Here is a 27,137-nt window from a genome sequence, read left to right as displayed (position 1 = left end):
TGAAATTTGTGAAAGGGCTTATTGGACGGCTTCAAATGGTAACAAAAAATAAATTGATACTGCATGGCAGATGATTCATTTTGGTTTGGTGGTGTCACATGCAGTCATGCATGGTTATAAAACATTTTTCTCTGTGATAAAATTGGTCCGTTTAATTGACAATAGAGTAAGATATATTCAATATTGTTAATGTACAGTGGTTGCACAAATAACTCTGAACAATTAGGAAATTTAGTTTAGTATTAAGGTACTTGAATTAATTTAGTACGAAGGTACTTGATTGTCAATTCCAAAATTAAAAAATATCTTAAATGGCTATTTACCAAAGAAATTGCAGCATTGAAGTTACAAAATGATAAATACAACTACAAGGGTTACCATATTTGACATAATTACTGCCCTGGTGCCTAAGTAAGTCCTCCAAAGGAGTCACTTAATAATTACCACATATTTAAAGTATAACTGGACACTTTTCATACAAAATAATGCTATAGTTCAAGAAAAATAAAATTCTTGTACAGTGGATAAACATTTGATTGGTTCCTGGAACTTTTCGAGTATATTACAGAGCAATAGAATCGAGGGATATGCCAAATATGATGAAATGCTTTTCTAGCAGAACTGCTTCAAAATGAATGATTATGAGGTTTTTACAATACCTCTCCTTAGATAGCATCGAAAACACTGGTCTTGAGACTAACGATCTAAACATCAGCTCTGAATTGGGCTGGACTTAATAGCGCAGTGATTTATAGTGCGCTACGCACAGGCACAACGCCTAGACGTTGATCCACAAGCCTCAGCACACTTTTCAGGTTGTCGCTGACCACTACGGCCCACATCATTCCATAAACCATTTAACAACAAATCAGGGATTTGCTGCTACAAGAGCGCACACCCTAGACATTCCACAAATAAGCATCGCAACCAGGATCAGCTCCCCGAGTTTCGTACGGGTTACAACGAGACAATTAGCAGTAAGTTCCTTGTCCAGGGGAATTTCAAGCTAACTCAATTTTCCACGAGCGCATAATAGGCACCACCAGGGTTCGATCCCCGCAACCTCTCGCACCATAGTCGAACGCCTTAATGATTGAGCTAACTTGACTGCTACATGACTTACATGTGTATACTCATACTCACTACACATTCTGCATAAAAGAAACTGGAGCTCTGTACTCCACTGAGCCAAATATTGACTCATTAGAGTTGCTTTAACAGCTTTTTAACATCACACAACTTTTATAAGTTAGTAGCACTACACAAATGGAAGAGACGACCATTAGATGGACGGCTTCTAAAAACAAGATGAAAGTGAAGCTAAAATAATCCCAGTATAAAGGGAACAAGCCAAAAGAGTGATAAATCCCTATGAATGAATGAAACTGAGGGGCTAAACATGTTGATTATGTATACTCTACAAAAACACTGATTTAGTTTGACCCACTTTCACTTTCATTGGGTTATTTCAGTTGAAATCCATGCTCCCTATGGAAGACATAACCTTAATCTACACAGGGAGTATGAATTTCAAATGGAGTTACCTGAATGGGTGATACCCAGGTGACACCATTTAAAATATACACCCCCTGTGTGGGAGATTATGATCATGTCTTAAATAGGGAACTGAAATAACCATAACAGATAGGGAGGAAGATGGATCATGTTTGTAATGGAACTAGTTATGAATGGACTTTATCATTCTTTTGGTTTTATTCCTTTACAAGTTGTTGAGATTGTCTGTATAATAATTAATATCATATCTATACAACACTATTTGGTGACCTCAATGGTTTAGCGTCCTCTGCAGCTCTAGCTTTGACATTTTCATCATGCTGACGTTGCATTTCAGTCCTTCTAACATGTGTATATCCTCCCGATCCACCGAGCACCAGAGCATTACTTAACCACCATAACGATGTCTTGTATTCACGGAAATACATCACCGCCATGATGGTTTGAGCGCAAGCCTTTGCAGTACCACTGATATTATGAGTCAAAGGACTAGTGACTTTGATTTGTAGCCCCGTAATAAAACCAATCATGAACCCAAATACACCACTCACGGTCATCATCATCCAGAAATGGAATGTGTACAGTTTGTCAAAGTCGCGAATCACAATGATTTCTCCGTTGAGAAGAAGCAACGGTAGGAAAAGAACAACAGCGTTGACGTTGTTGTAGAACATAAGCTTCCATAAGTTGTTGTCTACTGAGGGTAGTACTTTCTTGGTGAAGATTGCGTTAAGGGATACACACAAACTTGCCAGGATTCCGTATATAACACCCATATAAGATAGCACACCTGACAAAAGAAAACAATGAATTATAATAAGTTATTTCTTGAATTTCTTGAATGAAAAAACTTTAAACACCAATCCCAAATATTTTACACATATGCATGAGATTTTGACCTCCAGTCAGGCTCCTGAACCATAACAAGATCTCAAATCTGATACTCACTATTAAAGACAATTAAAAATGATACTTTAATTGGCAAATTTTCACTCTCTATTCTAATATGTCTTGGAAAGTGAAGAAAATTATAATCACAAGATCCCACTTGGACTTGAACCAGCAACCAAGGGATTACTATGTGTACCCACTACAGTCAGTCTACTCTGAAGTACAAAGTACCGATGTGGACGCACACATTGTGCCGACTTTGAAGGCACGCATACCTGCAGTAGAGACGCAGCACTGTTAACGCACTGTATATGCGTGCGTTGTCACTTTGTACTTCAGAGTGGACAAACTGTATATGAAGAGCTTTGTTTCAAAACCCCTTACATCCACTTGCCCAATTTTGAGAACACATCAAAAAATCATCAGAATAATCACTGATATAAGGTGTTAAAAAAAGCAGTTTTTGGCAGGATGCTCATCCTACCCAAGCATCCCGCCAAAAACTGCTTTTGTTGCAAACCCCCATATATCAGTGATTTTTTTGATGATTTTTTAATGTGTTCTCAAAAATGGGCAAGTGGATGTATAAGGGGTTTTGAAACAAAGCTCTTCATTTGATATAATCCAACAGTCAGCAACTAGTCTTTTGTTTCTAATACTTAAATCACTTAACTCTAACACCCTTTCTACCTTTTGCCTAAGAGGAAGGAAGGGAGGAAGCAAGAAAGAAGATGAAGAGTAAAGGTTCTTTGCCTTGGTTTTGAGCTGACTCCCTCAGGTACTATAAAAGTGGGAAATTGTCACAAACTGTATGTAAGTGAAAGGTTGAGAGGAGGGGTACAACATGGCTTACGACAAGTCAGATTTGTCTTACCTGAATTTCCTTCTTGATCAACACCCAGTATAAACCCTGAGATGATTATTGTACAGCAAACTATGGCTTTAATTGATGTTGTCTGTTTTAGAATTGTGTAGGATAAAATCTGGGAAGAAAAAGAGGTATAATTAATGGATGATGGCACCATTTGACGACTTGAATGACAAGTGATATTTTGAAGTGTTATGAGACTTATTTAATATGACACAATTTGCATCAAACAAGCTTTAACTATACATGTGATCTTCATAGTTTATAAATTGTATTTTTTTTCCAAAGGGTGATTTGTTACCTATTGTGAGAATTTCATTTCAATGAACACAGCTGCCAACAGCATGACGATCGTCCAGGACGTCCAGATACTGTGTAATGAACACCTGAGTGTGCATAATATGCACAACGCAAAAGTGAATCCAACTCACTTGCGATTGGTAAGTATTTTCCTAAAGTAGCAAAGTTTGTGCATTCGCGTTGTATCTCAAAATATGATTGTGGTCAGATCCCGTACAGCTACATACATACATACATACATTTGAGGCATTTATATAGCACTACATACATAAAGAGCGCAGCGCATATATGACAAAAATGACAAAATAACATGGCAAAAGATGAAACCAGATTAATTAAATACAAAGAACAGCTGTTGGCAACTGTGATCATTCAAATGAAATTTTTACTACAATTCTTCAGTGAGAGTACTAACAGTATAAATCTGAGAACATAGTCACACAGGAAAATTTACATCATTGCAACCCAATTATAACATGATTATAATCAAAAAAGCAACAGCCACACTGTATATAAAATGGGTCTAATTATTTCTGGTAGGCTGGTACCAGCCCATAATCATTGGTCATTGAGTAAACATGATTATAAGCACACTAACACACTCAAAAACATTTGAAAATATTATTTTCTTTACATTGTACATGCAATTGTATGACTGTTTACAAGGCTAACACTTACCACATTAAATACTGTTGTGAGGGAACGTCCAACTGTGTAGAAGGCTACACCTACATTTTTCAAGCATAAATTGTTGAAAGTGATCATCCCAACAAAGACAACTGATAAAGGAAGAACCTGTAAAAAAATCAAAATGAAAAGTTACAAATCACCACTGCACCTAGATCAACCATACCCAGCTCCTGTCTCAAGTCTATGTCACCCTGCACCACTACAGTCCCATATCATTCCATAAACAATTTTAACAACAACACTCAGGGACTTTGCAGCTTAGGAGCGCACACCCTTGGCATTCCACAATTAACCTTTGCAGCCAGGATCAGCTCCCTGAGTTTGGTACAAGTTACAACAAGACAATTTGCAGTACCTTAGCCAGGAGAATTTCAGGCAAACTCAATTTTTCCATGAGAGCCTACTAAACCACCCCAAGGTTCAAATACGCAACCTCTTGCATCATAGTCGAACGCCTTATATCGATTGAGCTAACGTGACCATTATTTATTCTGTATTGTGTTGATATGCATAAGCCATGTCATCCCTACACAGATCACCCATGTATAGCAATGTATTCTGACATAGTCCGAGTTCCAAATGTTCAATAACCTCAAAACTTACCTCTCTTGTAATCTTGTAATCAAATCTGAGTATTGGAAAACTGACTAAAGATGGAGCTACCCTACTGAGCACACTTAAGAAAAGACATAACAGGACTGTCACAGAGCATTGGTAGAAGGTCACAAATAATGGAGCATCTAGCTGCAATTAAAAGAAAAAACACAATAATTATTTCATTAGAAATCTATATATGTTTGGCTACACCTCAACTGATCAAGATGGTGTAAAAACAAGTTTTGAAAAATCCGAATCAACTGAAATTTTAAGAATACAATTTTTTCATGGATATCTACTCAATTATACCATAAAAATCACAAAATACGTACTCCATTAAGATGAGAGTACAAGATTACTTTCACAATACCAAAGCTTGATTGTCTTAAACAATGCTTGTTACTTTGATAGTCCAATTGATACATTTTCTGTAATGTTCTTACCTTAAGATCTGGACTACTGAGTAAATACTTATTGATGAACACCATGGATATTGATACTGTCCTGTGTGCAAAATAAAAATGTTATCGAATCAGAATCATAGTTACATAATTTGTTGGTTCATATTTTTAACTAACTCCATATCGTTGGCCCAGGGACTATATTCCAGGCCTTCAGATTTGTGGCTGGTTGGGAGAATCTGACTGAATTCTCGTAGTGTAGTTTTGCGCGAATCCACAGATTCATACTTAAGTTAGTGACTCTGTGTGTTTGAAGCATGCACCGCCAATGCCTTACAACAGCGGGCAGCTATTATACAGTCAGTGTAACCAGTGTGACAGCAGCTGTTTCGCCACATGTGTAAACATTACCATATTCCTGACGGCGATACATGGATGTCATGTTTATTATTTGATCTTTATTATTTGAACATCATTTTTCATTTGAAGACTATGTATAATAATGTGACGATGATAAAACTATGCGATGTGATTTATGGGTAAATTATGTCCTGCTAAGGTTCCGGGTACTGAGGTCTCGTCTCACAGTCAGGGTTGTTCCATCTATTGCCCTTACCCAATCCTCCCATTGAGAACAACATAAGCTCTCCCTTCATGTCGGAACAGCCATATCCCGACAAAAACAACCAATGGAAAGAAGCGATCTAGCACAAGTGACATCATGCCAACCGACCAAATACAACCAACGTGTGTTGCCTTTGCAACATCTTGCTACAGAGTCATCAAGTGTGTGTATCAGATTCTAAATGAAACCATCTACAATCTGGCCAACACCACTCCACTGGTTGCCAGAGCCAAGATTCATCAACTCAAATTTCTCGGCCATATACTGCGTTTAAGACGACAAGCCTGTGAAAGAATATGCCCTTTATATTCCACCACATGTCTAGGAAACCGGGACGGCCGCGTACCCTGTACTTACAGTATGTCCAGCACCTCCTGGGAGATACTGTAGCAGCCAAACAAAATTGTTTCGCTTGCCCAAGATCGCAATAGTTGGAGAATGATGGATGATGATGATGGTGTACATGTTCAATACATCGATAGACAGCGGATTGAAATGGGAATCCTAACAAGTACAAGTAAATTAGAATTCAAGAAGCAGTGTTTAAGCACTTATCATCTTGTCCAAACATCACTGGGGACAACCATATTGAGCTATGTACTTATCCCCTGGACAACCACTATTTGGATTCTTTGCACTCAAAACCGTATTTTGGGGACAACCGAAATGTTTTGAGGACAATTCATAAATTATCATTTCACAATTAAGCCACCGGGATTCGTTATTGGGTATATAGGTTTGGGTTGAAAAAGAAACCTGATAAGGGGTGGTGCAATAAATGTGTACCCCTGGGTGGTGAATTCTCAAAGTGGTCTGCCAAAAATCTTAGCCCCCCCCTTTTGATGTTCCAAAAAATCTTTGCCCCCTCCCCTTACACATGCAAGATTTTGGGGAACCTGAATTTAAAACCTTTTAAGGTTTTAAAATTGTCTTATCATATGATGCGAGCGCAGCAAGCTGGAAATTTTGCATATTTGAATGTTTTCGTTACGTTTTCCTACATACCTTTTTAGGGTGTAATAACAGAAACACTTTTTGCCCAAAATATCTGTGCCAAAGTCACTTGCCTCCTCCCCTTTCGACGTGCCAAGAATTGCTTGACCCCCTCCCCTTTCGACCTGCCATAAAATGCTTTCCCCCCTTTTGGCCTACCAAAAATCTTTGCACCCCCCTATATAAATCACCACCCTGGGGGTACACGTACATAATTATTGCACCACCCCTAAGACTAAGAGTGTCATACACTTGAGTGGAGTGTACAAAGTAGAATAACTTAAATCCATATAAAGATTAGCATCCCTTTGCTCTGCTTTCTGGCACTCCCATGGCACAGCCACACACATGTCATGCATGTATGCAATATGATGCATTAGGGCCTAAAGACCTGCAGTCTGACCTAGACCATAGATTTTAAATACCGGGATAGAGTTTTCTTCGGAACTTCAAACGTGCCGCCAGTAAATCTGGGAGCAAGCATTGCAACGCCTAGACACACTTTTGTCATGGCAAAATACATGGCAAATGCAATTTAATCCGGACAAGTGCTTCGTTCTCAAAATATCACATGCAAGAAACAAAACCACTCATCAATACACACTAGGCCAATCTCCGGGGCACTCAAGTATGATAGTGTACGACATGCGTGACCAAATTTTCTTTAAACACCCCTAAACGAAGTTTTACCCCACTACCAGCAAATTTAGGCCCTTAATAAGGTAATTTAATATAAAATTTACCCCCAAATGAGTTTTTGGCTAGTAAAAATGAAAAAATTGACCCTTTTTGTAATTTACCAAAAATGTGAAAAGATACCCTAAACAAGTTGTTCAGCTGCAGAAAACTACCCTTATTCTTAAAAATCAGTGTTTTTTAGACCCTAAATGTGTCACTCGCGTAACTTGCCTTGCTTAAAAAAAACACCCCCTTTTCCTTGTTTTTTTGGTCATGCATGCGTACAGTCCATTTATGTGAGTGATCCCCCCGGGGCCAATCTACTCTTAAAGAATTAAAATCCCATTCCTACTTAGGCGTTAATATCTCTAATGATCTGAAATGGGGTGAACACATTAACTCAGCTGTCTCTAAGGCCAATAGAGTATTAGGTGTAGTACGCAGGAATTTTCATTCCTGCCCCACTGACTTGAAAGCCACAGCGTATAAGTCGTTGGTAAGACCACACTTAGAGTACACTGGAACAGTTTGGGACCCGTATACTGCTGACCTAAGTACCAAGCTGGAAGCCATTCAAAGACTTGCGGCGAGATTTGTGTGTAGAGACTACTCACCACACAGCAGCGTTACAAAGATGCTAAACCAACTGCAATGGGACAGCCTCCAACTTCGCAGGAAAGCCTCCAGACTGACGATGATGAACAAGATTGTAAATGATCAGGTGGCCATACCGGCGTCGACGTTCTTACAGCCAGCCCAGCGCCCAACCCGTCTGCAGAATACAAAAGCCTTTTGTGGGGTTGTGCGCATGCGCAGGAGTGAGGAGGTCTCTCTGATTTCGCTGCTGGGTTGTACTTTTCATCCAGTAAATCCTGCTTTTGTGTCGCCCATCTTGACACAATTTTGCTATGTGTTGATATATAATATCCTTTTCATCACAATTTTCCTGCTTTCTGTGTTTTATGAGGTAAAGTATTATATGTGTTTTTTGACATTTGATTACCATCACTGATTGACTGATTTCAAGATGGAAGCCACCATGTGTAGTATGGAATGCTAAGCGAGCATCGGGATGGGGTAACGTAGCTGGTTTGTAAGTAACGAGTAGCGCTGGTGTGGCACCTGACCACCGTTCCTGTTCATCTTTCATCATGAAATTATCTATGTCTACCGTTGTTTTATATGTACTGTTAAAAACTGTGCTTTACCAGAACAATTCTGAGAGTAACTTGAGCTTTAACCATGTGAACAATGCAAGTGTCAGTGAATTTAAGTTGTAGTAAATGGTGAGCATTCAAATTGGACTCACGTCCGCTCAGGCGTCCCACAGGGGACTGTCATGGGACCTCTACTTTTTTTACTCTATTTGAATGATCTACCAACAAATATCAAGTCCGAAATGCGCTTATTCGTGAGATGACTCGTGGTGTATAGGAAAATTGAAAGTGCTGAGGACTCTACAATTTTACAACATGACTTAGACACACTGTTTACATGGCAGAATACATGGCAGATGTGTTTCAATGTGGACAAATGTTTTGCTGTAAATTTCACTCAGGCACGGAAACCAGAAACAATTACATACAAATTAGGCCACTCAACACTAGCTGAAGTTAAGTCACATACATATTTAGGGGTTCACTTATCAAATGATCTCAAGTGGGGGAATCACATTGCCCATGTTACCTCAAAGAGTCAAAGGCCAAACAAGTCCTAGGTATGGTGCGTAGAAACTTGCATCCCTGTCCAACCAAGCTCAAGTCTACAGCCTACAAAACTCTCATCAGACCACACCTGGAATTTTCAGCCACAGTATGGGACCCCTACACCAAAGAAAACATAAAGAAAGTGGAAAGTGTTCAGCGAAAGGCTGCCCGCTTCGTGTGCAGGGACGAAGTAGCGTCACAGACATGATTGAGCGTCTTGAATGGGAGCCACTTCAAACCAGAAGAAAGATCTCAAGGATGGCCATGTTACACAAGACCCAGAATGGTCAGGTTGCCATACCGGCGCAAAAGTTCTTGCAGCCAGTTACACACCCCACCCGTCATCACAACAGTAAAGCATTCCAAAGATATCATACCAAGAAAGACTGCTACAAAAACACATTTTTTCCACGGTCAATCGCGGACTGGAACATACTACCCGAAAACCTCATCAACATAACAAACACAGAAACTTTTAAAGAAGCACTGTCAACGCACTACAAGCAGGAAAGGAAAAGCAACTAATATCATCTTATTGCGCACAACCTATTCCTCTGCATGTGGTTCCAACTCTTGGAGCGTTGCGGAGTAACGTCAAAGAAGAAGAAGAAGAACAGACCATTTGCCAAAAAGGACTGCTTCAATCAGTCCTTTTTTCAACGTACCATTGCTGAATGGAACTATATTCCTGAACACATAATCAACATAGCAAGCCCAGACACATTCAAGACTCAAAGACTCCTTAGCAAACCCTCGTGCGCACCCACTACCCTCTGCGGGTGACCTCATCAGAGGAGTTGCAGAGTATTCTTTCAAAGTCAAAGCACCCGGGTGCATGCTGCATGCACCAACTTCCAAGTCCAAACTCCTATAGCATTATGTCCACATCATGCATCATCCACATGCATGCATGATTCACCAGAAAAAACCACAGAATACCACGATGAAAAATTCTGCGCATGCATGCATCCCAGGGTGAGGGTCTGCGATGAAGCAATCACCCTCAAGTGTCAAATGCTTACGGAATTGCGGGCCGGGCAGCAATTAGCCGTGTACATAGCTCCCAGTCCGCGATCGTGTAGTTGGCATGCGGGGGGTCAAAGGTTCGAATCCTGGGGGTGCCAAGTCAAAAATTCTTCTTCTTCTTGACTTTTTCGGATCTTCTGTGACTTCCAATAGAACCTCCTGACCTGGGTCAGTGTAGGGTTAATAATGATACATTTTTTATTATACTTTTAATACTTCTTCTTACTTCTGTAAAAATACAAAATGTCCGGATTCAACGTTCCAACATCATCATATACAAGTACTTACCAGTATGCCGTAACAACAAGTGTTATCTGAATGAATTTCTGCGTCAGGGAAAGGCTGCCTTCTTGCGGTGCACTTGGCCCGGGCAAGACCCGAGAAGACCGGGCTCCTCCGTTGCTACTGCTCGCCATACTGTAGCGAGAATTAGAAAACATAGGTGATGAATTATAGCCACGTAGTGCCTTCGATTCTACTCTACTGGGTGTGGTGGGATAAACTAATATTTAGACAAAACAAAGGAGTATCGGGGATTTATTAAAGTGCAAACATATAACTGAAATTTGGAAGTGAAATCCGCATGCAAATATCACAAACTCCTCCACACACGTACTTGTTTACATGTCACCTGCACCGATACCCCGTGTATTCTCTTTCCTGATTGGTTTACTTATTTGTGATAAGATAATTTTGTCCAATAGCAAGTGTTTTAAGTTAAACAGGGTAATTCCTTGATTGATTAAGGGGTTGATTATGTAACAATTACCTTGATTTTGCTGCTGTTTCTTTTACAATACCATTCACCATTTGCTGTCGCTTCATGATCCTGTCATGATGCTAATTGAAACGTGTACTAAAATCATCCACGCATGAACCGAGTCATTTGTCATTCAGTGGGTATTGAAATTTGATAGTTCAAAATGTTTTTCAATGTACAGTCATCCCGGCTAATAATAAAACGGGTGACCTTTTGGATGCATGGTATACACTAAAAGGGACCGTTTATAAATACTTTGGTGGGTGTTGGGCAAAACGTTATTAGAAATTAGAATAAATTGAAATTAAACTTCATACAAGTCATAGTCACAGCATGTGAAAAACACCTTCAACTCTGAGACTCAGCTTCAACTTGCATGTTTTTAGGAAACAGGCCTATATATAAATGAATGTATAAACAAACATATCATAAGGGACCGTTCACAAACACTTGTAAGGGGGGCCTGATGCAAAAAGGGGGCCCTGAGAAATTTGACCCTCCTAAGGGGGGGCCTGAAAAAATGGCCACAAATTTTTCTGGGAAAATTGAGTTTATATGCTTTTCTATGGGGTTGACCGATAATTTTCATGTCAAAAAGGGGGGGGGGGCTGAAATTTCCCCTTACAAGTGTTTGTGAACGGTCCCTAATTGTGACTGCCTGCACAAATAGAGTAAGTTGTTTTGTAAATTGTAACCTCTTGGAAAGGGGCGGGGTAAACTGAAGTTTTGTATGTCTAAATAGGTGGGGGGTCAAAAAGTTTCAGATTCTCGGGGGGGGGGGGCAAAAAGTTTGATCCAAAAATTCCCCCGCCCGCACCAAAGTATTTATGAACAGTCCCTAAATAGGCCTACATTTCGACAAATTTTAATTTCTCAACTCCATCCATTGGATGGAGACGTACCGGTACTTCCCGGCAGCTCAGTAGCTCAAAAATGGATGATATTGTTAAAATGGGCCCGTGTTACATATTGATATGAGCAGTGACATTTCGATTTGCACCGCCGGGAGAAAGGAGGGGGAAATTTTGGCAGGGCAAACAAATTGGAGGGGGTGGATGTACTATTTTTGGCAGGAAAAAGTGGGGTGCAATACCGCAATGGATCCGGAGCATAAGGCTTCATAGGCAGATAGGAGTGATCGGGATCATGTATAGTCAGACCCTGATGCAGAGTCTAGTCACGAAGAATCTGACACCTGCCCGCCAAAAAAAACCTCACATTTTTTATTCCCTTGTACTATTGAAAAAAGCCCCTTCATGAAAAGGACAATAATCCGGCCCCTGCCGCTTTGGGTCTAAAAAATGTGTAGTTTATAATAGGCATTGAACATGGGGGATCGAGACACCCCCCCCCCCCATGAACCAATAGTTATAAATTATTAATCATTTAAAATGCACTTTTAATCCGAGTCTAATAATATGCATGTCCAAACTCCAATTGTCCATATTTCCTCCAGTCAAAATTCCCTGAGTGGTAGGCTACTATAAATTTTACAATAGCTGACACAATAATATACGGATGATTAATCCCGAGGGGCCACTCATATATGAAAGTTGTAAGCATCCGCGTGAAAGAAAACGCGGATTTAGGGTGGTTTTGAAAAGTGTTTATTTTATCCAAAAAGACTGATTTCAATACAATTTCAGCCTGTTTAGGGGGTAAGGACCATAAGGTGTATTTGGGGGGGGACATAAAAATTATGTTGCCGAATAGGGGATCACAATTTTATTGACGCAGACTTTTTGTAAATTTGGGACCCCCCCATTTCCTAAGAAAATATTAGCCCCCTTAGGAAACACTTGTAGGCCTACATACACGTTCAAATATGCAAAATTTCCTGCTCACAAAAATGTGGCATGTGCAAAGGTGGGGATATTTTTTGGCATGCAGGGCAAAAGGGGGGCAGCAATATTTGGCAGGCTGAGGGGGTGTGGGGCCAGCAAGTGGTGAAACTGGTCCCGCCCCCCGAGTAATTATTGCACAGCCCTTTGACCCCCAGCTTGACTATTTATCGGATGCGCTTCAATTCCGTAGTCTGTACTTCGTACGAAGTTTTGAACTAATCATTTGCATTAGTCAATTACAGCCTCTTTACCAAACGAGCATACATTCGCTTTTGGATTATAAAGTTTGCACACAGTCGTACGTAGTATGCAATGATGAGAGACTGTGCTGAATAAAACAAAACAAGCATGGCTGACAGGAGAGTAGATCCGTGTACTTTGTCTACACCTGTGGACCAGATTGTTACAACGAAACTGAACCTTGATTGGGATGTAGATTTCGAGAAGAAGACTCTGAGTGGAAATGTGAAACTCGATGTGAAAATCTTAAAAGATGGTGTGGGGAAATTGGTAAGAATTATAGACAAAGAAAAAGAGGGTGCCAAATTCTGCACAGTTGTCTGTCAGTGTCAGTGCATTGTCAACGTACAACTACAAGCATGACAAGTACTGGGATGAACTTGTATACAGTATTAGGTGCTGTGCAATAATTGTGAGCCCTAAAGTTTTTTTTTTTTTAACTTCCGTGGTCCGGGTAGGCGCTGGTGAATTGCGATCGCGTAGAAGTGACAAGGTCGCCTACTAGGCTACTAGCTACGCGCCGCGCCGAAGACCAATAATGCATGAATGGGTCAGCTCAGCCGGCTTGCTTGTTGTCAAGTGCATTGATCAGCCAATCATTGTGATTGTTTATTGCTTTTGCGTTTACGCTTGTGTACGCGATACACACAGGCAAGACCGTCCAGGGAAGTTTTAAAAAACCAACTTTAGGAAGGGGTAAGGCTAGGCTGTGACCTATCGGGTAATGACGTATTCGGGTACCCGAGGTTAATTTCGGGCGGGTAACCTAGTCCTAAACCATGTAAACTTAATTTAAACATCATTTTCTGAGGCGCGGAAGTACACCAAATTGGTGTCCGGTGACCTTTGACATTCTTTTGTGGCGAGTGACATGGTCTTTCAATTCACGCCGAGTGTCCTTGACAGGCTTGACTATGCTTCAGTGGTCATGAAAGAATTCAATTTTCAAAAGATAACCTCTGCCCCAATATTAAATCCCAAGCTATTGTCTGAAACTGCACCTCGGAAGATGTATGGTAAGAACTCAGTCCTCAAATGATAGTCATATAACGACCAAAAGAAAGTGACTGACTATCATTGAGGACTGAGTTCCGCAGTCTACGGGTAACCTACCATGGCCAGGGGCTGTGCAATAATTATGATGATAAAATTTCCAAACGGCTCGACCAAAAATCGCTTGCCCCCCACCCCTCTCGGCCCGCCAAAAATCGCTTGCCCCCCACCCTCTCGGCCCGCCAAAAAATCTTTGCCCCCTTGCACATGCCAATTTTTTGGGATCCCAATTTGCAAACCTTAAATGGTCTATATATACATGTTGCGAGCGCAGCGACCAGGAAAATTTGCATATTTAAGCATTTACGTACGTTTTTCCTGAGCCTTTTCAGAGCGTTTTATTTAAAAGGCGCCCCAAGAATGTGTGCCAAAAATCGCTTGCGCCCCCCCTCTCTCGGCTTGCCAAAATTGCTTCCCCCTTTGGCTCGCCAAAAATTCTTGCCCCCCAATTTTACCTCCCCAGGGCTCATAATTATTGCACAGCCCCTAACCGGTACCCGTATCAAACGTAAGTTATTCTGTCGGTCGGACATCCGGGCATGAACTAAAAATGATCATGCCACAGGAAATTTGGCGAAACTTGGGAACAGAAAAAATTAAATGACGGTGGATTTTTACAAGATATAAACATATATTTTAAACTACAAGATCTGTAACAAACTAAGCTTCAACAAACCCTTTTCGTCCATGAAAAAAGACCTTTCCATTAAAAAGAACGGACTAAAAAGTGTGCAAAATTGGCAATTTTTCAAGGTTTTTCCAAGCCTTTTCTGACCCGAAAACAAGTGGCGCTGATAATGAAGCTTGACAAATTCATATGCCAGTAAGCAGCAAGGTCTTAGCCAGCCATGCGTCCATCTGTCTTTAAGACGGCCTAATCTAATTTTAGACGGGTGGATTTAATGGATTTTACAGATGTGATAGCTCTAAAACAGATGATTTTAAGGTTGTATGAACTTGAGACTAATTCAGAGGGACATGTAAAGGCCAAAGCAGGACATATTTGACCCTAGTGACCCTTCCATGGGTATAGACAAGTTGCTTTATATTTGAGGGTCAAATTTTGCTATCTGCTTGGACGGGTGGTTTCTGATTTCTGGCTAAGACTCTGGTAAGCAGTAATCTGTTGACCACTATCCTGTCAATCGACAATCTAATTGGGGGGTTAGGGTTAGGTTGACAAGAAAATACTGAGGTTACCTGTTGCCCTGTAGCCGCTTGTGCTGAGGGGAGGGGCAAGCAATTTATGGCAAACATTCATAGGGCACCTTTTCCCTTTAATAAAACGCTCTAAAAAGGCTTAGTAAAACAGTACGGAAACGCTTAAATATATGCAAATTTTCCTGCTCGCTACACTCACAACATGTATCTAGACCATTTTAGGTTTACAAATTGGGATTCCAAAAATTTGGCATGTGCAAAGGGGGGGGCAAAGATTTTTTGGCAGGCCGAGGGGGGACAAGCGATTTTTGGTGGGCTGAGAGGGGTGGGGGAAAAACATAATGATAACCAGTTAGAGATTGCTTGCTATTTGGTGATGTTCTAGAGGGTCCAAACAAACTACCCAAAATGTTTAATATTGAATATGATGTCATCTGAATGCCTACTTTTCCTACATGTAGGTTGTTCCTACTGATTTCTATAGAGTTACATGTATACAGTAAGAAATGGCAAATAAATAGGGATTTTACTGCCTGGGCGAAACATGCTTTGATCTTACTGATATTTCAGCACAGTAGTAGTATATACCCAAGGAAAATTCTTCGAGAGTTCCAAGTCGATGTGAGAAAAAAAGTGATTTTCGGCCCACCCTGTTGTACAAGGACATATAATTGTTAACATTAACTAGGATTATTTTCAAAAATCTGCATGTAACCATTTTTTAGACACCCAGTACTTTTATGATTGTTGCTTGAATGATATTATTGTGATTGTAATTTGTAGGCCCTGGTCAAGGCATTTTAATTCCTTTTTGCATATATAAAGCTGAAAAAAAAGCCGCCGTGATTGTTTTTCTTTTAAACGTGTCCATGTCAGCTGAAACAGCAAATTCATTTTTTTTCATTAAATTTTTGTGCCACAAAATCATGAAATTCTGAGACATACTGTAAATCAACTTAATTTCGCGGATACTTTATTTCGCGAATTGGGGATTGTCAACATTTTCGCGGAGATTTAATTTCGCGAATTCAAAATTTTGACATGAATCTAAGTCTTCCGAATTTTGAAGTCAGTAAGCTTATGCATTTTAATTTTCAATTTCCACCCCAATAATATTACAAAAATACCTTAATGGGAGCATGCTGTACTGGGTCTATAAAACATGCAGTTCCATGGTTTGAGTAGGCATACTCTAGTAAAATATATTCCATCACAAGGCTGAATAATGATTCCATGAATTAGCTGGTGATCGTAAAAATTGCTCTTCTGATCATTAATTTTCGGCGATGTTTTGATCGTGTTGACAGCTGACAGCTACACCACTGTTGCAAATTCATTTAATACTTCTGAATTCCCTAAACGGCTCTTCATTTTATAGTCACAAAATAGGAAAGCAGATCAATTCTTTATTATAGTAACACTAGTCCAAGAAGAATGGCACGAGTGGTGTGTTCAATCAATTCGATGAGCTGAGCACATGTTTTGCGAGCTGGCTAGCACGGATGTGCTCGTAGTCTTATTCTAAGTCTCACTTTACTGACACTTTAATTGGCACGTACAGATCGGGTCGGGGGGGGTCAGATGCTGGTGAGGCAGTAAAGTTTGAACAAATTCTATTACTTGGTGAAAGGAAAATGTTTTATAATTTGCCTACAGAAGTTATAAAGAAATTTAAAGATGGAGAGGAAAGAAAAGGAAAGAAAAAAAATATTGTTGTGACTTTTCTGTGGCCTTTGCTATGGCAAACGATGTCAGTCGGACAGAAACCTTGCATAAAATATGCCATCAATATGCACCAAAATTAATAACTAAGGTAAAATTTTGTCAATATTACAATAGAAAATACTATATTGACATGAAATACTATATAAATTGGGCAGTAAAGTTTAATATTTTTACAGAGAGTCGATGCTCCTGCAGCTAAACAACTTCCATTGCACGATCGTGGCTGTATTGTGAACTGTGTGAGACGTTGGAAGCTTCATGCACTGTGGGCTAGTCGGCATGATTTCAACGCTATTTTAAATTCGGCGTGATATTTAATTTCGCTGAATTTTGCCTCCTCATGAAATTAAATATCACGCTGAAATTAAGTTGATTTACAGTATTTTGAAGAAAATCTACTTTATTTGATACTCACAATGTTTAGGTATAAAACAATGGATACATACTTCAAATTTGTAAATCAACCACAATTTTATAAAATGACATCTTATAATTCAAAATTAAGTTTTAAAAATTTTTTTAAAAAACTTCAAAAAAAGACGCATTCCGCATAATTTGTTTAACTGCCATGGGCTTTGAGACATGAGTATTTGTTTTAGCCTAAAGAGCATGAATTGTAAAAAAATGTATAAAATTAAACACCACTGTTGAACTTAGCAGTTTGACAAAATATACACCACACAATACCTTCCAACAATTCTGATCTTCATAGATCCAGATAATGCTTCTTCTGCTGAATCTGTGTTGTTTTCTACATTGTCATCTTCCTGTGCAGCTTCTGGTGGCCCTGTTTCCAGCTCCTTTTCTTTGTTTTCAATGTCTTGTTCTTCTGGTGTCATCATTTTTGCTGAAGTCGAGACAATTGTAAATTGAGTAAGCTTAAATTCTTAGAGTGAAAAAGAAACAGATTATAGCTACAGAAAGAAACAAAGATTATACAACCAAATTGTGGGATACCGTAGGCTTTTACGATGGGAATTCATAACAATTTGTGGGTTTTTAGCGGGTTCGCCGTCAGACAAGTTTAGAAATTCAAGCTTTCGTCAGGAGTAGCTCTGACTTCTTCAAGACAAAGTACCTAAGAATGAGACATGTAGGCCGCCCCTTGCCTACTGATGGCTCTGAAAAGAGCCGTTCACTGAAGACTGCCCCTTGTCAACAGAGAACATGCAGATCTCACCTATCTGCTCTGAAAAGAGCAGTTCACTGAAGACTGCCCCTTGTCTACAGAAAACAAGCAGACCTCGCCTCTGCTAATTTGAAAGGTTTGGTGGCTCTGAAAAGAGCCGTTCACTGAAGACTGCCTCTTGTCTACAGTACAGAAAACAAGCAGACCTCGTCTATCTGTTAAATTTGAAGGTTTGGTGGCTCTGAAAAGAGCCGTTCACTGAAGACTGCCCTGTGTCAACAGAAAACAAGCAGGCCTTGCCTATCTGTTAAATTTAAAGGTTTGTTGGCTCTGAAAAGAGCTGTTCACTGAAGACTGCCCCGTGTCAACAGAAAACATGTATGCAGACTGCCTATACTGTAATAGAAGTATACGGCTTACCAGGATTTGAGGGGGCATTTTAAACAACATCCACTCAGTTGTGTCAGAAAAATTAATCTTTCACTCGCCATCCTGGATATGGTGATTGGCTGTATGAGACTGATAGAGGGCAGTATTTTTTGGACAGTGAGAGGCAAGCCTCGAATTTCGTTATTTTTAGGGCAGGCCAACTTGGCCTTGGCTATTTAACATTTTAGGGGGCACCGAGGCCATCATGCCAGGGCACCAAGGCCAAAGCAAATTTCGTTATTTTTAGGGCAGGCCAACTTGGCCTAGGCTATTTAACATTTTAGGGGGCACCGAGGCCATGATTTATTTATTTCATATATTTATTCGTTCATCCATCCATCCACCATTATTTCATCTTTCTTTATTTATTTCATGATTCATTCATTTATTTATATATATATTTATTTATTTATTTATTTCATGATTCATTCAGTGAAATATGAGTATGTAAATAAACAGAAACAAACACCTGGGAGGTGCAGTGATACAGTCAAACTTTTACCTGTTATTAGAATGATAATACAGCTTCAATTTTCATATTCGTTCCAGGTTCGTTATTAGAATACATTCAGGCATGAAAATGTCACGTTTTTTATTTTCCAGCATTTTTTTTAACGCTGAAAAACACGGAAGAAAAAAAAATCACGCAAAAATACGTAAAATAAATCTCCGATAAACAAATTGCAGGATGTCACAGGATCTCTACCTGTTGCAGAACGATCGAAAAACATATTTGCCAACCCCGCTAAGGAGACACGTGTTGGGCGCTTTCGTCAGCAAGGGAACATGTGGCCCCGATATCGATGAACTTTGTTGTGTGCAGCTTGCAGCGCATTTGCTGCGCTTGTGCGGCAAAAGATCTGGCAACTCCGTTGTGATTTCGCTTGCGGGCGAGGAAGCTGGAGGAAACGACACGTGTGATCATAATGATTGAGTGTAACCTGCGATTGTATGAAAGCTTAAGCTTTACAGTCAATTGTGATACAAAATAAAAAGGGCTACTTTTAAATTGATTCCACTTCTGGGAATCGAGAGCATTTTTTGTTCCCGACCGAGACTCGATCCCAAATGCTACTGGCCACTGCAAAATTAGGGCAAGGCCATTGTGGCCGCGTAAAGTTCTTGTTTTTCAGGGCATTAAGGCCAAATGAAAGGGCACCGCGGCAATGGCCGCGGTGGCCGCCGCGAAATTCGAGCCCTGGTGAGAGGTAGATTTATGCGTAAATTAAAATGGATTCGCCCACACTGCCACAGATTTCTAGGCCTGGCATGGGGGAGGGTGGTGCCAAATCGACCAATTCAACACCACCAAGCTGTATCTTTTAGAGCATAGTTTGCCTATTTTGAAATTGAGTTCAAGTGCAGATGGCCCACTGTGATCAGCTGGGTGTACTTTTGAACTGCCATTGCTTTACACTTAAACTTTTGTGAATGTTGCTGTGATGTTACAAAAGCCTTTGGCAAAATATTGTACCATTGTCTTATCTCCATACCGGTACTTCATTATTATGGGCTGAAGGTAGTCCGAATAATCAGACCCAGAACAAAATATTAATTTCTGATATGATCGTGTTCTGGGTCTGAACTGTTTCCATTCGAAATCTTGATGGCAAATTGGACAAAAGAAGCACATGGTCCTACTCCACAGTTTTTTAATCCCCTATTCATGTTGCGTGAATCACTCTATTGTGGACCATCCTTTTGATACTTGAGTATTTGGACAAGCGGAACAGTTTTGACAGGCCTTTTGTCTACCTCTCTGTTTGTAAACAAACGAGGAGGTCGAAAATTGTCCTCCTCGCCGAATACGAAAGTCAGCGTAATAGTACGAAAGTCAGCGTAATAGTACGGCACTAGGCTGAAGGATGAAATTGCTTCATGTGTGCAAAATATTCTGACTGGGTGCACACAATAAGTTATCATCAATAACCATACATCTTAAACCTGTGCCTGTTACATCTGGAGTGCCACAGGGCACAGTTACAGGCCCACTTTTGTTCCTGTTGTACATCAACAATTTGCCGAATGACTAACTGCCAGGCAAAGACTGTTTGCAGATGCCTGCTTGTTGTATACACCAGTTTCTCCTGACCTAGACACCAGTGTCCTGTAGAATGATTTCAGACTTTTGGGAAGCTGAAAAGACACAAGGTTTATGAACTTAAACCAGAGCAAGTACTGTACAATAACCATAAGGAAATGTAACCTCCTTCAGCACAAGTTTGGTAATCATGATTTACACTGTGTATCATCCCAACCATACCTGGGTGTTCATATTTCAAGCATACTCAGCTGGAACACTCATATTCAAGAGGTAACCAAGAAGGCTCAAGGAGCTCAGCTTGTTATCCACAGGAAATTGTGGACCTGTAATAGTGAAGTACAAACAACTGCATGAGATCAAGCAAGATCAAACCTACCAAATGTGTAACAAACAAAATCTTCACTGAAAGAAACAAGAAATAACACACACAGCTTGTGTGTAGGTACAAATGGAAATGGACACTCTTGCCTATTGTTATTATGCAAGTGTGACCTTGTGTGCAGTGTGGTCTTTGTACAAATCCTTTTTGGGCCCAAGTATTTTACATGTTCAGTAGCGTATCAGAGTCAGTTGTTTGAGGGGGTAAAGACAAAAGTGTGCATCATTTGTTCCGTGTGTCACTGTGAGAATTGTATGCGAAGCGTGAAGATCTTTTCAATTGTACACTATTTTAGCCCAAAATGTAGGTAAAATTTTGCATTTGCCAGGCCAATTTTCAATTTTACACTTTTTTAGGGGAAGAATACTCTTATACAAGTCTCTTTGATTGAAAAATAAATAAATATTAAAAGATTTAAATATTGAAAGACTAAATTTACAATATTAAAAATATGAACAATTTCATAGTAATCTCTATTATTTCTAATGTCCTTGTGTCAATCATTCAACCCAAATTCCAGCTATGCCTTCTGTAAGTTCTATTGGGTTTTGTTGACTTGTGTCTTCCTGAGCAGTACATGTATAAAGGAGTCATATTTAGCAGTATTAATTGTTCGTGATTTTAAGTGTATTGAACAGTTGGCAGGTTTTTTCATCTTCAGTTTTAAAGGAAGTCTCTAATCACAACATTGCACCTTAAATTTTGGAAAAATAATTATCAAGCACGAATCACATGGTTTTATTTTTTTTAATCAAACTCATATTGGCCAAAAAAAAACTAATAAAAACATCTGGCTCTCAACACATGATATTTTTGATAATTTTGAATATCGCGTGTTGACAGACAGCTGTTGTTATTCGTTGTTCATAGTCAATATGAGTTTTAAATAAAACAACATTTTTCTAACATATAAAGCATAATGTTGTGATTGCTGGAGACTTCTTTTAAACAGCTACAAATTAAAGTTTAGATGGGTCCAAAATATTACCTTGTGAAAATGTTCAATTACAGTATGCTAGGAATTTCTGCTGTCAGTTAATCCAGTATTCATGTTGGGGAATAATCGATTTGATAATAAGGAAAATTGCCGGAAAATGGCTTGTGCCCCTCCCCTCCCATCAGGCCTGCTTCCCAATCCTTGTCTGTGCCCCCCTGTAATCAGTGTAATGACATGTAACTGTTGTTTACAATTTTATTTCAGGTTTTAGATACTCGTGACTTGAGCATTTCTGGAGTATGGAATGATGCCACAAATGAAAAATTGACCTTTGCCCTCCAGGATCCCAACCAAGCTGTAGGTTCAGCTCTTGAGATTCAGCTACCATCAAGTGCTCAGCAAAAGTAAGTTGAATCAATTAAACCCTTAGGTTGGGTGTTTGGATGTACTCAGATCATGTGTGCCATTTTACAATACCTTTTAATTTATTGATTATGGTAGAAAAGGCAGATAATATACTCAGGAAAAAAACCCATTTTTTTTTAGATGCAGGAGGAAATTGGAGAACCCTGAGATCCTACGAGAGCGAGTCTGGGAATGGTTGGACGGAGGCTTAAACCCTCCACCTCTGTGATGCAAAGAAGGGACACAATCACTATGTTAACCCCTTCTCCCACCAGAACACCCTGAAACACATTGAAATCCAGATCATAATGTGATAAAAGTTGAAGCAATAAATAAATTTAAATTTGATATCTAGATTAAAAGTTGCAAAGTAAATGTTTTAATTTGGTCTCTAGAAAATCTTATTTGTTCATCATTCAATAACAAGACAATTGTTCATGACTGTGTAAGAAAAACCAACATTGTTTGGAAAAAACTTTTTCTTTTGCAGAGAGTCTAGCTGTTGTATCCGAATTGAGTACCAGACGTCACCAAGTGCATCAGCATTGCAATGGTTGAATCCAGCTCAGACAGTCGGCAAGAAACAACCTTACTTATTCAGCCAATGTCAGGTAATTAGTATACCAATATGTAGAATTGATGGAATGTGTACGAGTATGCTGGGTTTCTTTAAAACTATCTTTCTATTGATCATGAGAAGGTACAGATAAGACTACAATTTTGTACCCCTTCACTTCTAAGGGTCTGACCTTTAAAAGCATACTCAAATTTAGCCTATTGTCAAGACTTCATTTGGGGATTAGAAAGCGTTGTTCCACAATCTATATTTCATGTCTTGATACTAGGCTAACTCTGCTACCTATGTGGGCCATGCCCCTCTACATTAATTTTGTTGGGCCCATATACAAAACACTGCTATATAGAGGTATTCCTGTTACTATCATTTGAATCATGGTGTATTAACCCTTACGCCCCAAGTACTTGTTGGCAACTGGAAAGGAAAAAAGGAAGGAATAAGGAAGTTGTTTGTTTTGGTTGAGATTCGAACCCAAGACCTCTCGCATGCCAAGTACTAGGTCGGCGACCAGTAGCAACGGCAAACAAAACCTTGCATAAATACCACTTAGGGTGATTGCATCATCACATCATTTGGGATGTATGCACAGTATGTGCATTAGAAAGGAAAGAAGGAAGGAATAAAGAGAGAAAACAAACAAAGAAGTTGCTTGTTTAGGTCAGGATTCAAACCAGAGGCCCCTTGCATGCCAAGCACTAGGTCGGCGACTGTAAGCCACAGGTGTTTCACTGCCAGTGGCCCAGACAACGAAACCACACCTATATATCACTTAGGGTGATTTTATCATCACATCATTTAGGATATGCTTGCAAAGTATGCGCAGTGCATATATCATGTAGTATTTTGTAGTACCTGGGAGTGTTAGAGTTAAGCAGGCAGATGAAGAGTAGTTCAAGTGGATCTGGATTTGTAGACATTCTAAAATCTCAAAACATACAAATCAAACAAAAACAAAAAACACTTTTCATAGTTAAAATCATGTACAGCTCCTTTGAGATACACTGCAAAATTCCTGGCGGCAGAGTGACTACATCGCACTGGATCTCTGCAGTCACCACCGCCATCACGCCATAATAACCTACCTTATGGTGGCCGACGGAGTCACTACAGGAGAGTGACTACATCGGAAACAAGGCAGTAGGGTACTATGCAGCAGTGTCATCACGCAGTGACTACAACTGCTAGCCTCCGATGTGTTACCTGCTCGATGTCGATCGGCGACTCATGATGTACACCACTGACTAGATTCCGACAGTGGTCCACATCTTGTAGTCACATCAAAGTGACTTCCGCAGCTAGTGCCCCCATGCGTCGCCTACTCGGTACCCAGTCGGCGAACTTCAAGGTGACTACGCTGCCAAAAGGTCGTTGACCGAACCCTGTTATGAGTTCGAACACTCTGGGGACGCGCGCGTATATCTACAAAATACGCGCTGGTGATGACAAATACGCGTATCATGCTTGTTTACTGCTTGTATGATATGAATGGAATGATGTTGGTTTTATAATTAATTGATTGATGCATGCTGTACTGCAGTGCAGGGGTGTGTGGCCGTACTGCCGCGATGCCGTCTTTGTTTTTTTATCGTGCTTTTGCATTCTTTATAATCATTTATGTTTCAACTGTGATACTTCCGATTCATTTTGTTTCATTTATTTGATGTTCTTTTTTTATATAATTTTAATTCTTTTAGTGCTGTCTGTTTAATAATCTCATCAACAGTGTGTGTTTAATTTGCAGTTCTTGTTCTTGGTTTATTTGTTTGTTTCATTTCAAACGTTTTCATTTTGTTCATTTGTTTGCTTGTTTTCCTACAAAACTTATATCATTGCTTTGTTTACTTCAGTGGTTAGATGGCATGTTTTGCAATCAAATTAGGCCTATTTTTTCATATTTTGCATGATAACATTATATAGGCCTATATTGACACTTTCTTTTATTGAAATAAATTGTGTTTTTAAATGTTTTAAAAGAGATATTTATTTTATTTTCAGCCGAAGTTCGCCTATAGGCCTAGCATTTTCAATTTATACATTTTGATTTGCCAAAACTTTGCTCATTTTGAAGCAAGAATGTTTCTACATGTAATATTTAAAATTGATTTATAGGCCTAGCATGCATTTTGTTTTACTTCTTGCCACTTTCCTGAATATAGGACTACTACTAATTTATACTTTTAATGTCGGCTGTAAGATTTAATGCAAAACTTTGGCTTGTGTTATTTTCCTTTTCCGTTTTTCAAAATGGTGTTTTTATAGGCCTATTAGTTTGATTCCTTTTTCACGTTGATTTTTTTACGTTATAAAATTATGCCTATAAATCGGGGAATTTTTTTATTTGTATTTTGTTGCCATTGTCGTCGACTGGCGACTCGTAGGTAAACTTTTGTTTGCTGTGTATTTTTTTAAACTTGATGCATGCACTTTTTAAAAATAGCTAACTTGTTTTTGTTGCTTGAGTTTGATATTCACTTAATTATATTTCACTAAATTTTGTTTTTATTTATTCTAATCAATAGGCCTATAGGCATATTGCAGTGTTTGTTTGAAATTGTGTCTTATTTTTTATCATAAATATTAATATTATTGTTATAATTATTAATTTATTTTACACATTTAACATTTTAATTCATCAATAGGCCTACATGATTCTTATAATATTCCTACTTTTAACTTCTTTATTTGCAATTTTTCTCAAGTTGTTTTCTTTCGAAGTGTTTCTTTGTTTCTTCTATTCTTTGCATGTTTATTGGTTTCTTCATGTTTTTTTTATTTCTTTTTTATTATTATTTATATTCAAATAACCATCAATTAAGAAAAATGTATCTTATTCATCATATTAGTTTATTGAATTATACTTTGTTTACTTATCATGTTTATTTCTTTTACTAACAAATGTATTTTATTCATCTAATATTTTCCTTATTTTTGAAGTTCAGTTTGCAATTTCCCCCTTCCTAATCCCTTTAAAAAAAAGCAAGAAATAAAAAAAATTAATTCAATAAATCAAGAGAATATAAAAAATATGGCAATAAAAGCAAAACCGGCAACCCAAAACCCCGGTACTAGCACCCAGGCCCAGTCGCGTAGTCACACCGGTGTGACTCTCCAGCGAAGTTACCGCGCCGCGAAGTCACTCTGTAGAAACCTAGGAGGCTGGCTACCCGGCTATTTCGGACCGGCGATATGGAAAACCGAGGTGTGGTTTCCGATGGAGTGACATTGATGTGACATCGGCGGCGTCACACAGATGAGAATCTTGCAGTGTAGCTTGAACTTGGAAATAAGAACTGTAATGATAATGTTTTCTTTCACAGGCTATTCATGCACGCAGCCTCATCCCATGTCAAGATACACCCTCAGTTAAAGCTCCTTATGATGCAAAGGTAGGTTGTACATTCACTTCTAATACAGGTGTCTCCTACAGATGTCTTCTCTTTATACTTGATTTCGAAAAGCTTTTCTATGTTCAAAACAATTATTGACCATCAAAATGAACTAAAATTTTGAAGTAAGAATCACCTCAAACTTGGCCTTTTAAAGGTATAAATGATTGGTAAGTAGTTTTAATATAGATACAGCTGCCCACTATGAATTAGCATCATAATTTAATTTAAGTGCACATTTTGAATATTTTCCACATGCATTCATATATAGTCACTCGATAGGTAAGCTTGGAAGTATTTTGACAGCATTGGATGGTCAGTTAGTAATCTCACATTTTACTTGTTGTAAAGTCGCTGGGTGGGCACTTATAGGGGCATGGGCAGTTAATGGAACGAATATGATACATGTATAGTTTTTCTAGCTTGGCTTGAGCTTTCTGTTTGCACCTGGTCCCAACAAGACTCAAGTGTTTTTCCACATGGAGTGATCAATTTGACACCTAGTAAATCTTTAATAATAGCAGCATTTCAAATCAGTAAAACATGCTCATGCAAGCTGAACTGAAACATAACACCTTGATTAAACAGGCTTTGATACATCTACATCATTTAAAGTGGTCTAAATTCTGTAATTTGCTGGTAATTTACCAAAACAATTTGTACTTACCCAAATATTGGTAAAATGAGTGTTTTCCCAATTGAAATTATCAAATTTCATCAGCTCAGTTGCTCAACATAACATGGCTAGGGTGTCAATTTTGTCAACAAGATCTCATGA

The 27,137-nt window shown here is 39.1% G+C and overlaps 2 protein-coding genes across 5 annotated transcripts in view; one reads left to right on the top strand and one right to left on the bottom strand.

Annotated features, from left to right (window-relative positions):
• Nucleotides 1–234: 234 nt before the first annotated feature.
• On the bottom strand, nucleotides 235–27,137 carry LOC140148503 (GDP-fucose transporter 1-like). Of its 3 annotated transcripts, XM_072170486.1 has the most exons (8): nucleotides 27,027–27,137; nucleotides 17,761–17,920; nucleotides 10,579–10,707; nucleotides 5,305–5,365; nucleotides 4,868–5,008; nucleotides 4,253–4,369; nucleotides 3,281–3,389; nucleotides 235–2,305 (listed from the first exon to the last, which is right to left on the bottom strand). In XM_072170486.1, exons 2-8 carry the CDS (start codon nucleotides 17,913–17,915, stop codon nucleotides 1,764–1,766), a joined length of 1,254 nt encoding a protein of 417 aa, XP_072026587.1. In that variant the 5' UTR covers nucleotides 17,916–17,920; nucleotides 27,027–27,137; the 3' UTR covers nucleotides 235–1,763. The 3 variants fall into 3 exon arrangements, with proteins under 3 accessions (XP_072026587.1, XP_072026588.1, XP_072026589.1); XM_072170487.1 differs by lacking the exon at nucleotides 27,027–27,137 and having other exon boundaries at nucleotides 17,761–17,949; XM_072170488.1 differs by lacking the exons at nucleotides 17,761–17,920; nucleotides 27,027–27,137 and adding an exon at nucleotides 11,060–11,400 and having other exon boundaries at nucleotides 236–2,305.
• Nucleotides 13,235–27,137, top strand: part of LOC140148502 (leukotriene A-4 hydrolase-like) — a 28,775-nt gene continuing 14,872 nt past the window's right edge. For both annotated transcript variants that reach the window (XM_072170485.1, XM_072170483.1), the window contains exons 1-4: nucleotides 13,235–13,404; nucleotides 22,256–22,395; nucleotides 22,887–23,007; nucleotides 26,291–26,359. In XM_072170485.1, coding sequence (XP_072026586.1) covers nucleotides 13,243–13,404; nucleotides 22,256–22,395; nucleotides 22,887–23,007; nucleotides 26,291–26,359 — 492 coding nt within the window. In that variant the 5' untranslated portion in view covers nucleotides 13,235–13,242. The remainder of the gene's footprint in view (nucleotides 13,405–22,255; nucleotides 22,396–22,886; nucleotides 23,008–26,290; nucleotides 26,360–27,137) is intronic.

The sequence above is a fragment of the Amphiura filiformis genome, chromosome 3 (assembly GCF_039555335.1).
Source record: "Amphiura filiformis chromosome 3, Afil_fr2py, whole genome shotgun sequence".
In the NCBI taxonomy this organism is placed as follows: domain Eukaryota; kingdom Metazoa; phylum Echinodermata; class Ophiuroidea; order Amphilepidida; family Amphiuridae; genus Amphiura; species Amphiura filiformis.
The sequence above is the reverse complement of the archived record's forward strand: the minus strand, read 5'-3'. Positions and strand labels throughout refer to the sequence as shown.

Bases quoted from the DNA above. Each gene is read 5' to 3' on its own strand.
- LOC140148503 (XM_072170486.1), bottom strand. From the start codon at position 17,915: ATGATGACACCAGAAGAACAAGACATTGAAAACAAAGAAAAGGAGCTG. The intron at 4,370-4,867 runs GTAAGTTTTGAG...ATTTTTTTACAG, and splicing joins ATTACAAGATTACAAGAGAG to GTTCTTCCTTTATCAGTTGT. The intron at 2,306-3,280 runs GTAAGACAAATC...TTCTTTTGTCAG, and splicing joins TGATCAAGAAGGAAATTCAG to GTGTGCTATCTTATATGGGT.